This window comes from Arachis stenosperma, chromosome 4 (genome assembly GCF_014773155.1).
Source record: "Arachis stenosperma cultivar V10309 chromosome 4, arast.V10309.gnm1.PFL2, whole genome shotgun sequence".
In the NCBI taxonomy this organism is placed as follows: Eukaryota; Viridiplantae; Streptophyta; class Magnoliopsida; order Fabales; family Fabaceae; genus Arachis; species Arachis stenosperma.
The window spans coordinates 31,495,562-31,508,996 of record NC_080380.1 but is presented as its reverse complement, the minus strand read 5'-3'; the positions used below and the strand labels follow the sequence as shown (position 1 = coordinate 31,508,996).

General features: G+C 42.7%; 1 protein-coding gene across 1 annotated transcript in view; it reads right to left on the bottom strand.

Moving 5' to 3' along the window:
- Positions 1 to 337: 337 nt before the first annotated feature.
- LOC130974850 (uncharacterized) overlaps positions 338 to 13,435 on the bottom strand; it is a 28,486-nt gene continuing 15,388 nt past the window's right edge. The window contains exon 7 of the mRNA XM_057899691.1: positions 338 to 520. Coding sequence (XP_057755674.1) covers positions 338 to 520 — 183 coding nt within the window. The remainder of the gene's footprint in view (positions 521 to 13,435) is intronic.

The following is a 13,435-nucleotide window of genomic DNA, read 5'->3' as shown; positions in this document are numbered from 1 at the left end:
TATCATAAGTTTGCGTACAACCCTTCACATCTTGCAACTATGTACAAAATCAACATTCTAGGCCTTGGTCCATATAGGAAGTCCCTAAGCTGGCACCTGAAACTAGACTAGTCAACTATATACACCCTACTCTCGCAACGGATCTAATCAAAAGTGAGAGAATAACACAAAAGCTAGGCTAACACACAAAAAGAACTACCAAAAGGCAACATCCTCAGCTCCCAAGCATCAACTATCATCGTTAGTGGAAATCACAATCACGTCTGAGCACTCCTCAGGATCCTCATTCTCATCATCAGAAATCTTAATAGTCTCAGGAGGGGCCCTAACACTTGTACTACTGGTCTGACCAACTCGTCGGTCCACTAATGGAGGCGGTGAGCGGCTCCTCAGATGACGGCTCAGATGAAGATACTGTGATCTGCTCTACAGTGATATCCTCTTCCGGTATAGGCTCTAGCATATGCTCTTCCGTAGGCTCAAGTTTAGGGTCCACCTGATCCACAGGCTGATCGGGATGCTGATGAAGTACAAGCCCGTCATGAAATGTAAAACCCGGTTAATTAACGGCTAATTAACCCATAAATGAGAATTTATTCTAGAAAGCCTAAAATGTGATTTTTATGGCTAAATGTGATAGAGGAGACTGAGACGAGAATTTTGGTACCAATTTTATAGAATTCGGACCAAGATTGGACCGAACGGGCCAAACCGGGCCAATTGGACCCAACGTGGGCCCTTGGCCCAACATAACTTAACCAAAACCCTAGTTTTCAGCACTCTCTCTCCTCATTTGTTACACACACAAGCTGAAATTAGAGAGAAAGGGAGGAAGAACATTCTCTCAACTTCTCTCTCTCACTTGATCTTCAAATCACCATAACTTTTGATCTAGAGCTCCGATTGCCGCCCCGTTTGCGGCCACGCGTTCACCGCGGAGAGCTCTACAAAACCCATATAATCAATCTTGAGGTAAACCACACCTTGCTGTTCGAAATCTCAGCCCCTATTTTCGAGTTTCATGGGTTAAATGTTGAGATTTTGGGTTCTTTGATGTTATAGGACCCAACTCTCTTGAAGGAGAAGGTTAATCTTGTCTCCTTGGACCTTGGAGGTGGTAAGATTCTCAACCCTAGTGTATTTTGTTGTTTTATGATGTTTGGGTTTTGAGATGTTGTGTATGGGTATGATGGTTGTGGCTTAGGTTGTGTATATGTGTATATTGGAGCTTGATTGGTGACCTTGAAAAGCTTGGAAAGGGTTTGGTGGTGAAAAATCTGTTCTTGAAGGTGTTGAGGCCTTGAGAGCTTGTGGATAAGTGGTTTGGAAGTGCTCCGGTGGAGCTTGGGAAATTCGGCTAAGGTATGGTTTCGGTTTCCCGTATCTAATATGTACTGTGGTAGGAAATACTTAGGCTAGAGGCCCTAAGATAGGCATTGAATGGTTGATGTTGTTAAATGATTGAGATATATGATGTGGTCATATATGTGATGATGATTATTGATGCCTTGGTGGTATGATGTATGAGAAATATGCATGTTGTGATATGTGCTTGATGATTGGTTATGGTTGAATTGTGGGTTGAACCATGTTGATGGTAAGTATGATGTTGATTGTGTACAATAATGATTTATTGGAATTGGTGTTGTTGAGAATTGGCATGAGGAATAGTATATGATATGTCAATGTGTTTGGGTTTGAGCCACTTGGGTGAAGTGGGGTAAAATAATGAGATAGTGATTTTGGTAAATTGTGGTAATGTGTCAATGTGTGAGTTGAGGAGGCTTGATGTTGAATTTGATACATTTGATTGACTTCAAAGAAAAGGGATGAAATTGGCATGTTTTGATTGATTTTGAAAAGAGTTGAAAATGGTTTGTTTTGAAAATGGCATATTGTGGTTTGTATGAAAATATGGTTTTTGGGCTTACTTTGACGGGACATAACTTGGACTACGGATCCTCGTTTTGTATCAAACCTGTTTAGAAATGAAATTGGATCCGGGATGTCCATACCGTTCGAAGAACGGGTGAAAAACGATTTAAAATGAGGAAGTTATGTCCGTTGGAAGATTGGGGTTCAAATCTGTAAATTCTGCAGCTTTTAACTTAGAAAATTTTTAGCAGAATGAACCCTTGCGCGTGGGCGCACCTGGCGCGTGCGCGCCGATCTTCCGAGAAGTGCCATCCACGCGTATGCGTGATGTGCGCGGGCGCGCCGATTGTGCTGCACCCAATGTCCGGTCATTTTCCCGAGAGTTATGCCAGAACCGTGCCTGTGTTGTGCCTGGGGCACGAGAACACCGCGCGTACACGTGGTTGACGCGTGCGCGTCGATTGGCAAGTTTTTAATCCACGCGTTAGCGTGCATGACGCTTGCGCGTCGATGAAGTTTTGAGGCCACCCACGCGTGCGCGTGGAGTGCGCGTACGCGTGGCCCTGTTTTCATCCCAAAGTTGATTTTTGAGTTTTAAAAAGCCAAATCTCATACTTCTAAGCCTCCGATCTCACCATTTATGTCTTAAATCTTTATGACATGCCTAGCTATTAGCAAGGAGCTAGTGAATGAGGTAACTTGCGAGTGAAGCAAGGGAAAAATGAATGATCAATGAGGATCAAGATGATTATGTGAGATGCGGAGGATGGTGGTGGAAGTGCTTGTTATGCCATTGGCCGAAGGGCCGTAATTGTTTATGTATTGGCTGGTTCTGGATTGAACCGTGAGCCGGAATAGCTGTGTATGCTATGAATATTGGCTGGTTCTGGATTGAACCGTGAGCCGGAATGGCTGGTATGGATGTTGATCCATGGATGAGAATTCATGCATGTTGATGCTGAATTATTGATAATTGTGAAATTGCACTTCCACTATCTGAGTACGAGTTTCCTTGGGTAGTAGCAGTGGCTAGCCACCACGTGCTCCAGGTTGAGACTCGAAGCTCTGTTAACCCTATGTTGTAAGTGTGGCCGGGCACTGTGAAAGGCCCGGATGAGCTCGAACCCCCATAAATATTCACCAGTGAGGGTGAAGGATATGGATCATGTTTATGATCACATTTATAACGAGTATAACTCGAGTTTGGGGATGCGCGACAGAGGGACAGTCCAATGGTTAGCGACCAGGACTTGTCGGGTTGGCTCTATAACCGACAAGATGATATCATCGGCCACTAGGGACAGGCATTCATCATATGCATACTATGTGAATTGGTTGAGATTGCCTAACTGACTGCATATTACTTGCTAATTGTCTAAATGTCTTAACTGCTACTATTTGTATATTCTCTGTTTGATATATCTGTGTTTGCTATAATATACTCCTGCTGGTGGTTGGGAGGTTTGAAGGAATTGGAAAGGAAAGTATTAGTTAGACTGAAGAATCTTTAGTCAGATGCCCTTATATGGTTTAGCTTGTTTATAAGCTTTGATATTATCTGGAGGAAGTTCTAGGATTGCCTTTGGCTTTCCTCTATTATTATATATTATGTATGTGGAAGCTGTTACCATGCTGGGGACCTCTGGTTCTCACCCATGCGGATTTTGTGGTTTTCAGATGCAGGACGTGAGGTTTCCCGCTGAGGCATGCTGGAGACTTCTATACTTGCGAAGATCCTTTGTTCTCGGGGCTATTTTTGGTTTATATGTTTTGTTTAGATACTTTTATCTCCATTAAATAATACGAACTGTGATGACTCCTTTTATGGGAGAATTTTGGAGAATAGGTTTTATGTATTTGTGTCCCTTTGGGTTTACCTTGGGGTTTTCCTTTTTCTATCATATGTATATACTGTTATGCTCGGACCGGTTATCTTCGCAGCCGGATTTTGAGCCTTGATATTCCTGTTTTTGACACTCTTTTGTATATATAATCTCGCGTTGGTTTATCCTTGTTCGTTACGTTATCGATCGGAGTGTTGCGCTTTTGAGTTGCGGTTTTTGTTTACCACTTATTCTACAAAGGCTCCTAGTTATAATCAATCATTCATACTACTATATGTACTAAATTTTTATTTTAGAGGTCGTAATACCTTGCCATCTCTGAATTATGACTTAAGCATAAGACTCTGTATGGTAGGGTGTTACATTATGGTATCAGAGCAGTTCGTTCCTGTAGAGCCTGAGGGATGGACTGACTATGCTTCTGTGCATTCTCTGTGTGTGTGTTATGTGCTATTAGTATATCTACTTGATATAATTGGCATAAACGTTCATGAGCATGCATTTGGGACTTTGAAGTACTAGACTTCCGATATTGAGACTGATCAACTTAATATCGATTGTTTGGTATGTATAGGAACCAGATGGCGTCTCGTGGACGCGGTAGAGGTAGTGCGAGAGGTCGTACGAATGCTCGTGCACCGGAGAATAACCCTAATGACCCGGTGAACTTTATGGCTGCGTTGGAGAACATGGCTGCTGCTATGCAAGCCACTGCTGAGGCTCTTGGTCAACAGATGAACAACCATGGTAATGATGGAGGTGGAGTTCAGGGCCCGATGACTCTAGCAAACTTTTTGAAGGTTAATCCGCCTAAGTTCAAGGGAACTACTAGCCCAACTGAGGCTGATACATGGTTTCAGGCTATAGAGCGAGCGCTGCAAGCGCAAGTGGTGCCTGAAGGACAGCGTGTCGAGTTTGCTACCTATATGCTTGTCGGTGAAGCATCGCATTGGTGGCAAGGCATCCGACGTCTTCTGCAGCAGGGTGATGACTATATCACCTGGAATGTCTTTCAAGAAGAGTTCTATAAGAAGTACTTTCCGACTTCGGCTAGGACGGCTAAGGAACTTGAATTGTTACAGCTGAAGCAAGGTACCATGTCCATATCAGAGTATACGGACAAGTTTGAGGAGCTGTTCAGGTTCTCTCGCATGTGCCAAGGGACCCCGGTGGACTATGAGGAATGGAAGTGTGTTAAGTATGAAGGAGGACTCCGGAGTGATATCTTCAGTTCAGTGGGACCAATGGAGATTAGGACTTTCTCCGAGTTGGTGAACAAGTGTAGGGTTGCTGAAGAGTGTGTAAAAAGGGCAACCGCTGAGAGAGGGGGTCAAAGGGGATCATTCCCACAGAATCGAGGGAAGAGCTTTGCACCTAGGGTTCGTCTTTCAAGAGAGGAAGCTCTTTCAGGAGGCCCAACAACAACAACTCCCAAGGAAAGAAGTTTGGGAAGCAGCCTCAAAATGATCAAGCTTGCGCTAGGTGTGGGAGTCACCATCCGGGAGTACCATGCAAGGCCGGATGGGGTTTATGCTACAATTGTGGAAAGCGGGGCATAAAGCCGCCAATTGTCTGGAGAGGCAGAAACAAGGTGCTGGGAAGGCACAACAGACTGGTCGGGTGTTCACCACTTCAGCTGTAGGAGCTGAGGGATCTGAGACACTCATTCGAGGTAACTGTGAATTAGCTGGTCAAACTTTAAATGCTTTATTTGATTCGGGAGCATCACATTCATTCATTGCATTTGAGAAAGCCCATGAGTTAGGGTTGAAGATTGTAACCTTAGGTTATGACCTAAAGGTATATAATGCTACCCATGAAGCCATGGTAACTAGGCTAGGATGTCCGGAAGTTTCCTTTAGGTTCAAGCAGCGTGATTTTGTTCATAATTTAATCTGCTTACCGATGGTCGGCCTTGATCTTATCTTGGGATTGGACTGGTTATCTAAGAACCATGTTCTGCTAGATTGTTCCACAAAGTCGGTGTACTTTATGCCGGAAGATACAGAAGGGCCGGTCGTGGTGAATAATTATTACTTGAACTCGATGATGGTGAACTGTTCTGGAATTGAATGTCAGGGTATCATGTTGTTAACCGTGGGCGTTTCGGGAGATGATCAAAGGTTGGAACAGATTCCGGTTGTGTGTGAGTTTCCGGAAGTGTTTCCCGATGATATTGATGAGTTCCCACCTAACCGAGAGGTTGAGTTTGCTATTGAGTTGGTGCCCGGGGCGGGACCAATCTCAAGTGCTCCTTATAGGATGTCACCGTTGGAGATGAACGAGCTAAAGTCTCAGTTAGAGGATTTGTTGGGAAAGAATTTTATACGACCAAGTGTTTCTCCGTGGGGTGCTCCAGTGTTACTGGTGAAGAAGAAGGATGGGAGTATGCGGCTCTGTGTGGACTACAGGCAGTTGAACAAGGTGACAATAAAGAATAAGTACCCATTGCCGAGAATCGATGATCTCATGGATCAGTTACAAGGAGCTGGAGTTTTCTCTAAGATTGACTTGCGATCCGGTTATCACCAGATAAGGGTGAGGGGCGAGGATATCCCTAAGACCGCTTTCAGGACTCGTTATGGTCATTACGAGTACACTGTGATGTCCTTTGGGTTGACGAACGCTCCTGCGGTATTCATGGATTACATGAATAGAGTCTTCCGTCCGTTTCTGGATAAATTCGTTGTTGTCTTCATCGATGACATACTGATTTATTCCAAGACTGAAGAAGAACATGCGGAACACTTGAGGACCGTATTGCAGATTCTAAAGGAGAAGAAACTTTATGCAAAACTGTCTAAGTGTGAGTTTTGGAAGAGTGAGGTGAAGTTTTTGGGCCATGTGGTGAGTAAGAAGGGAATAGCAGTAGATCCAACTAAGGTGGAGGCGGTGATGGATTGGAAACAACCAACCACCATAACAGAGATAAGGAGTTTTCTGGGTTTAGCTGGCTATTACCGAAGATTCATCAAGGGCTTTTCACAGATAGCTTTGCCAATGACGAAGTTAACCCGAAAAGACACTCCGTTTGTTTGGACTCCTGAGTGCGAGGAGAGCTTTCAGACATTGAAGAAAAAGTTGACTACTGCACCTGTGTTAGTGTTACCCGAGCCGAATGAACCATTTGAGGTGTATTGTGATGCCTCATTAAAGGGTTTAGGGTGCGTGCTGATGCAGCATCGTAATGTGGTGGCGTATGCCTCACGACAGTTGAGACCTCATGAAGTTAGTTACCCTACGCACGATTTGGAACTCGCTGCGGTTGTGTTTGCCTTGAAGGTGTGGAGGCATTATCTCTATGGGGTTAAGTTCCAAGTTTTCTCTGATCATAAGAGCTTGAAGTATCTCTTTGATCAGAAAGAGCTTAATATGAGGCAGAGAAGGTGGATGGAACTGTTGAAGGACTACGACTTTGAGTTGCATTACCATCCGGGAAAGGCGAACGTGGTGGCGGATGCGTTAAGTCGGAAGTCGTTATATGCGGCTTGGATGATGCTTCAAGAGGAGAAGTTGCTCAAGGGATTTGAGAGTCTGAAAATCGGTGCTCGAGAAGTATCCGGAATTTTGTGTTTGAGCCGATTAGATATCTCAAGTGATTTTAAGACCGAACTCCTAAAGGCTCATCAAAATGATGAAGCGTTATGGAAGGTGTTACCGGCTATTGAGCAAGGAAAACGGTGGAGAGTGTCGGAAGAAAAAGATGGGTTATGGAGATTCAAGGGTAGGATCATTGTGCCGGATGTTGGCACTTTGAGGCGAGATATTTTGAAGGAGGCACACAAAAGTGGATTCTCCATTCACCCGGGAAGTACTAAGATGTACCATGATTTGAAGGCGATGTTTTGGTGGCCGGGTATGAAGAACGATGTGGCGGAATATGTTTCAAAGTGCTTAACTTGTCAAAAGGTAAAGATTGAACATCAAAGACCTTCCGGGATGTTGCAACCTTTAGAGATTCCGCAATGGAAGTGGGAAAGTATTGCAATGGACTTTGTGTCGGGATTGCCAAGGACTAGGGCTGGTTTTGATGCTATTTGGGTGATTGTGGACCGATTGACGAAGTCAGCTCACTTTTTGCCCATTCGTATGACTTACACCCTTGAGGAGCTAGCACGGTTATACATAAAGGAGATTGTGAGACTTCATGGTGTACCTGCTACTATAATCTCTGATAGAGATCCTCGTTTCACTTCAAGATTTTGGGGTGCATTTCAGAAAGCTTTTGGAACCCGATTAAGCTTGAGCACGGCTTACCATCCTCAAACAGATGGTCAATCTGAGAGGACGATCCAAACACTAGAGGATATGTTGAGAGCTTGTGTTTTGGACCAACCGGCGAGTTGGGATCGGTATATGCCATTAGTGGAGTTTGCATACAATAATAGTTATCATGCGAGCATAGGAATGGCTCCGTATGAGGCCTTGTATGGGAGGAAATGTCAATCTCCGCTATGTTGGTATGAAGCTGGAGAGAAAAGCTTATTGGGGCCAGAAATGATAGCTGAGACTACTGAACAAGTCAAGAAGATCCGTGATAGGATGCTTACGGCGCAGAGTCGTCAAAAGAGTTACGCCGATCAAAGGCGAAAGCCCTTAGAATTTGAGGAAGGAGACCATGTTTTCCTTAAGGTTACTCCGACTACTGGAGTAGGTAGGGCGATTAAGGCAAAGAAGTTGAATCCTCGATACATTGGTCCATTTCAGATCCTAGAGAGGATTGGACCGGTGGCGTATCGGATGGCTCTACCACCTCATCTTTCGAACCTGCACGACGTGTTTCACGTGTCGCAGCTTCGGAAGTACACTCCAGATGCTAGCCATGTGTTGGAACCTGAATCGGTTCAGTTAAGGGAAGATTTAACGCTTCCAGTGGCTCCAGTCAGAATTGATGATACTAGTATCAAACGGTTGCGTGGAAAAGATGTTTCACTAGTCAAAGTGGCATGGAGTCGAGGCGGCGTTGAGGAACACACTTGGGAACTTGAGTCAGAGATGCGATCGGATTATCCGCATTTGTTCTCAGGTAATTGCATTTGAATTTTGTGGGCAAAATTCCCAATTAGGTGGGTAGAATGTAAAACCCGGTTAATTAACGGCTAATTAACCCATAATGAGAATTTATTCTAGAAAGCCTAAAATGTGATTTTTATGGCTAAATGTGATAGAGGAGACTGAGACGAGAATTTTGGTACCAATTTTATAGAATTCGGACCAAGATTGGACCGAACGGGCCAAACCGGGCCAATTGGACCCAACGTGGGCCCTTGGCCCAACATAACTTAACCAAAACCCTAGTTTTCAGCACTCTCTCTCCTCATTTGTTACACACACAAGCTGAAATTAGAGAGAAAGGGAGGAAGAACATTCTCTCAACTTCTCTCTCTCACTTGATCTTCAAATCACCATAACTTTTGATCTAGAGCTCCGATTGCCGCCCCGTTTGCGGCCACGCGTTCACCGCGGAGAGCTCTACAAAACCCATATAATCAATCTTGAGGTAAGCCACACCTTGCTGTTCGAAATCTCAGCCCCTATTTTCGAGTTTCATGGGTTAAATGTTGAGATTTTGGGTTCTTTGATGTTATAGGACCCAACTCTCTTGAAGGAGAAGGTTAATCTTGTCTCCTTGGACCTTGGAGGTGGTAAGATTCTCAACCCTAGTGTATTTTGTTGTTTTATGATGTTTGGGTTTTGAGATGTTGTGTATGGGTATGATGGTTGTGGCTTAGGTTGTGTATATGTGTATATTGGAGCTTGATTGGTGACCTTGAAAAGCTTGGAAAGGGTTTGGTGGTGAAAAATCTGTTCTTGAAGGTGTTGAGGCCTTGAGAGCTTGTGGATAAGTGGTTTGGAAGTGCTCCGGTGGAGCTTGGGAAATTCGGCTAAGGTATGGTTTCGGTTTCCCGTATCTAATATGTACTGTGGTAGGAAATACTTAGGCTAGAGGCCCTAAGATAGGCATTGAATGGTTGATGTTGTTAAATGATTGAGATATATGATGTGGTCATATATGTGATGATGATTATTGATGCCTTGGTGGTATGATGTATGAGAAATATGCATGTTGTGATATGTGCTTAATGATTGGTTATGGTTGAATTGTGGGTTGAACCATGTTGATGGTAAGTATGATGTTGATTGTGTACAATAATGATTTATTGGAATTGGTGTTGTTGAGAATTGGCATGAGGAATAGTATATGATATGTCAATGTGTTTGGGTTTGAGCCACTTGGGTGAAGTGGGGTAAAATAATGAGATAGTGATTTTGGTAAATTGTGGTAATGTGTCAATGTGTGAGTTGAGGAGGCTTGATGTTGAATTTGATACATTTGATTGACTTCAAAGAAAAGGGATGAAATTGGCATGTTTTGATTGATTTTGAAAAGAGTTGAAAATGGTTTGTTTTGAAAATGGCATATTGTGATTTTGTATGAAAATATGGTTTTTGGGCTTACTTTGACGGGACATAACTTGGACTACGGATCCTCGTTTTGTATCAAACCTGTTTAGAAATGAAATTGGATCCGGGATGTCCATACCGTTCGAAGAACGGGTGAAAAACGATTTAAAATGAGGAAGTTATGTCCGTTGGAAGATTGGGGTTCAAATCTGTAAATTCTGCAGCTTTTAACTTAGAAAATTTTTAGCAGAATGAACCCTTGCGCGTGGGCGCACCTGGCGCGTGCGCGCCGATCTTCCGAGAAGTGCCATCCACGCGTATGCGTGATGTGCGCGGGCGCGCCGATTGTGCTGCACCCAATGTCCGGTCATTTTCCCGAGAGTTATGCCAGAACCGTGCCTGTGTTGTGCCTGGGGCACGAGAACACCCGCGCGTACACGTGGTTGACGCGTGCGCGTCGATTGGCAAGTTTTTAATCCACGCGTTAGCGTGCATGACGCTTGCGCGTCGATGAAGTTTTGAGGCCACCCACGCGTGCGCGTGGAGTGCGCGTACGCGTGGCCCTGTTTTCATCCCAAAGTTGATTTTTGAGTTTTAAAAAGCCAAATCTCATACTTCTAAGCCTCCGATCTCACCATTTATGTCTTAAATCTTTATGACATGCCTAGCTATTAGCAAGGAGCTAGTGAATGAGGTAACTTGCGAGTGAAGCAAGGGAAAAATGAATGATCAATGAGGATCAAGATGATTATGTGAGATGCGGAGGATGGTGGTGGAAGTGCTTGTTATGCCATTGGCCGAAGGGCCGTAATTGTTTATGTATTGGCTGGTTCTGGATTGAACCGTGAGCCGGAATAGCTGTGTATGCTATGAATATTGGCTGGTTCTGGATTGAACCGTGAGCCGGAATGGCTGGTATGGATGTTGATCCATGGATGAGAATTCATGCATGTTGATGCTGAATTATTGATAATTGTGAAATTGCACTTCCACTATCTGAGTACGAGTTTCCTTGGGTAGTAGCAGTGGCTAGCCACCACGTGCTCCAGGTTGAGACTCGAAGCTCTGTTAACCCTATGTTGTAAGTGTGGCCGGGCACTGTGAAAGGCCCGGATGAGCTCGAACCCCCATAAATATTCACCAGTGAGGGTGAAGGATATGGATCATGTTTATGATCACATTTATAACGAGTATAACTCGAGTTTGGGGATGCGCGACAGAGGGACAGTCCAATGGTTAGCGACCAGGACTTGTCGGGTTGGCTCTATAACCGACAAGATGATATCATCGGCCACTAGGGACAGGCATTCATCATATGCATACTATGTGAATTGGTTGAGATTGCCTAACTGACTGCATATTACTTGCTAATTGTCTAAATGTCTTAACTGCTACTATCTGTATATTCTCTGTTTGATATATCTGTGTTTGCTATAATATACTCCTGCTGGTGGTTGGGAGGTTTGAAGGAATTGGAAAGGGAAGTATTAGTTAGACTGAAGAATCTTTAGTCAGATGCCCTTATATGGTTTAGCTTGTTTATAAGCTTTGATATTATCTGGAGGAAGTTCTAGGATTGCCTTTGGCTTTTCTCTATTATTATATATTATGTATGTGGAAGCTGTTACCATGCTGGGGACCTCTGGTTCTCACCCATGCGGATTTTGTGGTTTTCAGATGCAGGACGTGAGGTTTCCCGCTGAGGCATGCTGGAGACTTCTATACTTGCGAAGATCCTTTGTTCTCGGGGCTATTTTTGGTTTATATGTTTTGTTTAGATACTTTTATCTCCATTAAATAATACGAACTGTGATGACTCCTTTTATGGGAGAATTTTGGAGAATAGGTTTTATGTATTTGTGTCCCTTTGGGTTTACCTTGGGGTTTTCCTTTTTCTATCATATGTATATACTGTTATGCTCGGACCGGTTATCTTCGCAGCCGGATTTTGAGCCTTGATATTCCTGTTTTTGACACTCTTTTGTATATATATAATCTCGCGTTGGTTTATCCTTGTTCGTTACGTTATCGATCGGAGTGTTGCGCTTTTGAGTTGCGGTTTTTGTTTACCACTTATTCTACAAAGGCTCCTAGTTATAATCAATCATTCATACTACTATATGTACTAAATTTTTATTTTAGAGGTCGTAATACCTTGCCATCTCTGAATTATGACTTAAGCATAAGACTCTGTATGGTAGGGTGTTACATGAAACGGGTGAAACAGAGTATTCGGGTGAAGCCAATACAACGGAAATTCATAAGGCATATCGAGGTTAAAGTGTGGAGTGTTAATCGGATCACAGAAGGGGTGGTTACGTAGAATGTACATACGAGTCCTCATCTCTGTAGCTCCTATGTAAAACATATGCTGTACAATATCCTCATATATATAGGGAAGGTCCATCACGTAAAATAGAACTCCGGTCTCCATCTGAATGCGAAGAAGGAAAAGGGTAAGAACTGGAGGGTTTTTAATAGGGTCGAGATAGTTAATCAAACCAAGATTATCACAGTTTAATTAATTCATAACGAAAGATACAAGTTCCACGAGAAATATCTAATCATCACAATTTAGAATAACATTAAGGAATGCATAAACACAAGTAGACAATCACAAACAATTTCACTATATCAAGTAAAATGCAAATGCACAACAAGAATGATGCATATGTAGTCTTATCGCAGGCCATGAGCTCATGTGTCGGTTGCCTACCCACTCCCGACATTACCCAGGCATAAGTCACAGGTATGGCTTTCCAGATACATATAATGTGTATATAAGTCTTACAGCCAGGCTGCATTCAATGTGATTTTTTTAAATGTATTATAATATGCTTACATTTGGAAAACAGTTCTCAGTGTGTGGACGTCCACACTATACATTCGGCACTAAGGCCCAAACAAGGTCGCATCTGCTCTCCTGTGACAGACAGTCTTTTAAAGCTTTTTCATTATCTTTGCCCTCTACTCTCCTGTGGCAAAGATCCCTTTAGTTAATACATTCTTTTATTTTCTGTGTTCTGCTCTCCTGTGATAGATATTCCTTTAATTATCTTTTTTTTCTTTACTTTTCGTTCTTCTTCTTTTCTTTCTTATCATTCCATAATATAAATTATCTTTGATAAATAATTATTATAGTAATAATTTATTTTAATATAAATGAGTAATTTTAAATAACAATTTGAAATAATATTTATATTTTTCTTTTAAAACGTAGTTTATAAAATGTTATTTTTAAACTTTTTATTAAATCACTTTCTAAATCACAAATTTTTTAATATTTTATTTTTATATTTATAAAAATAATC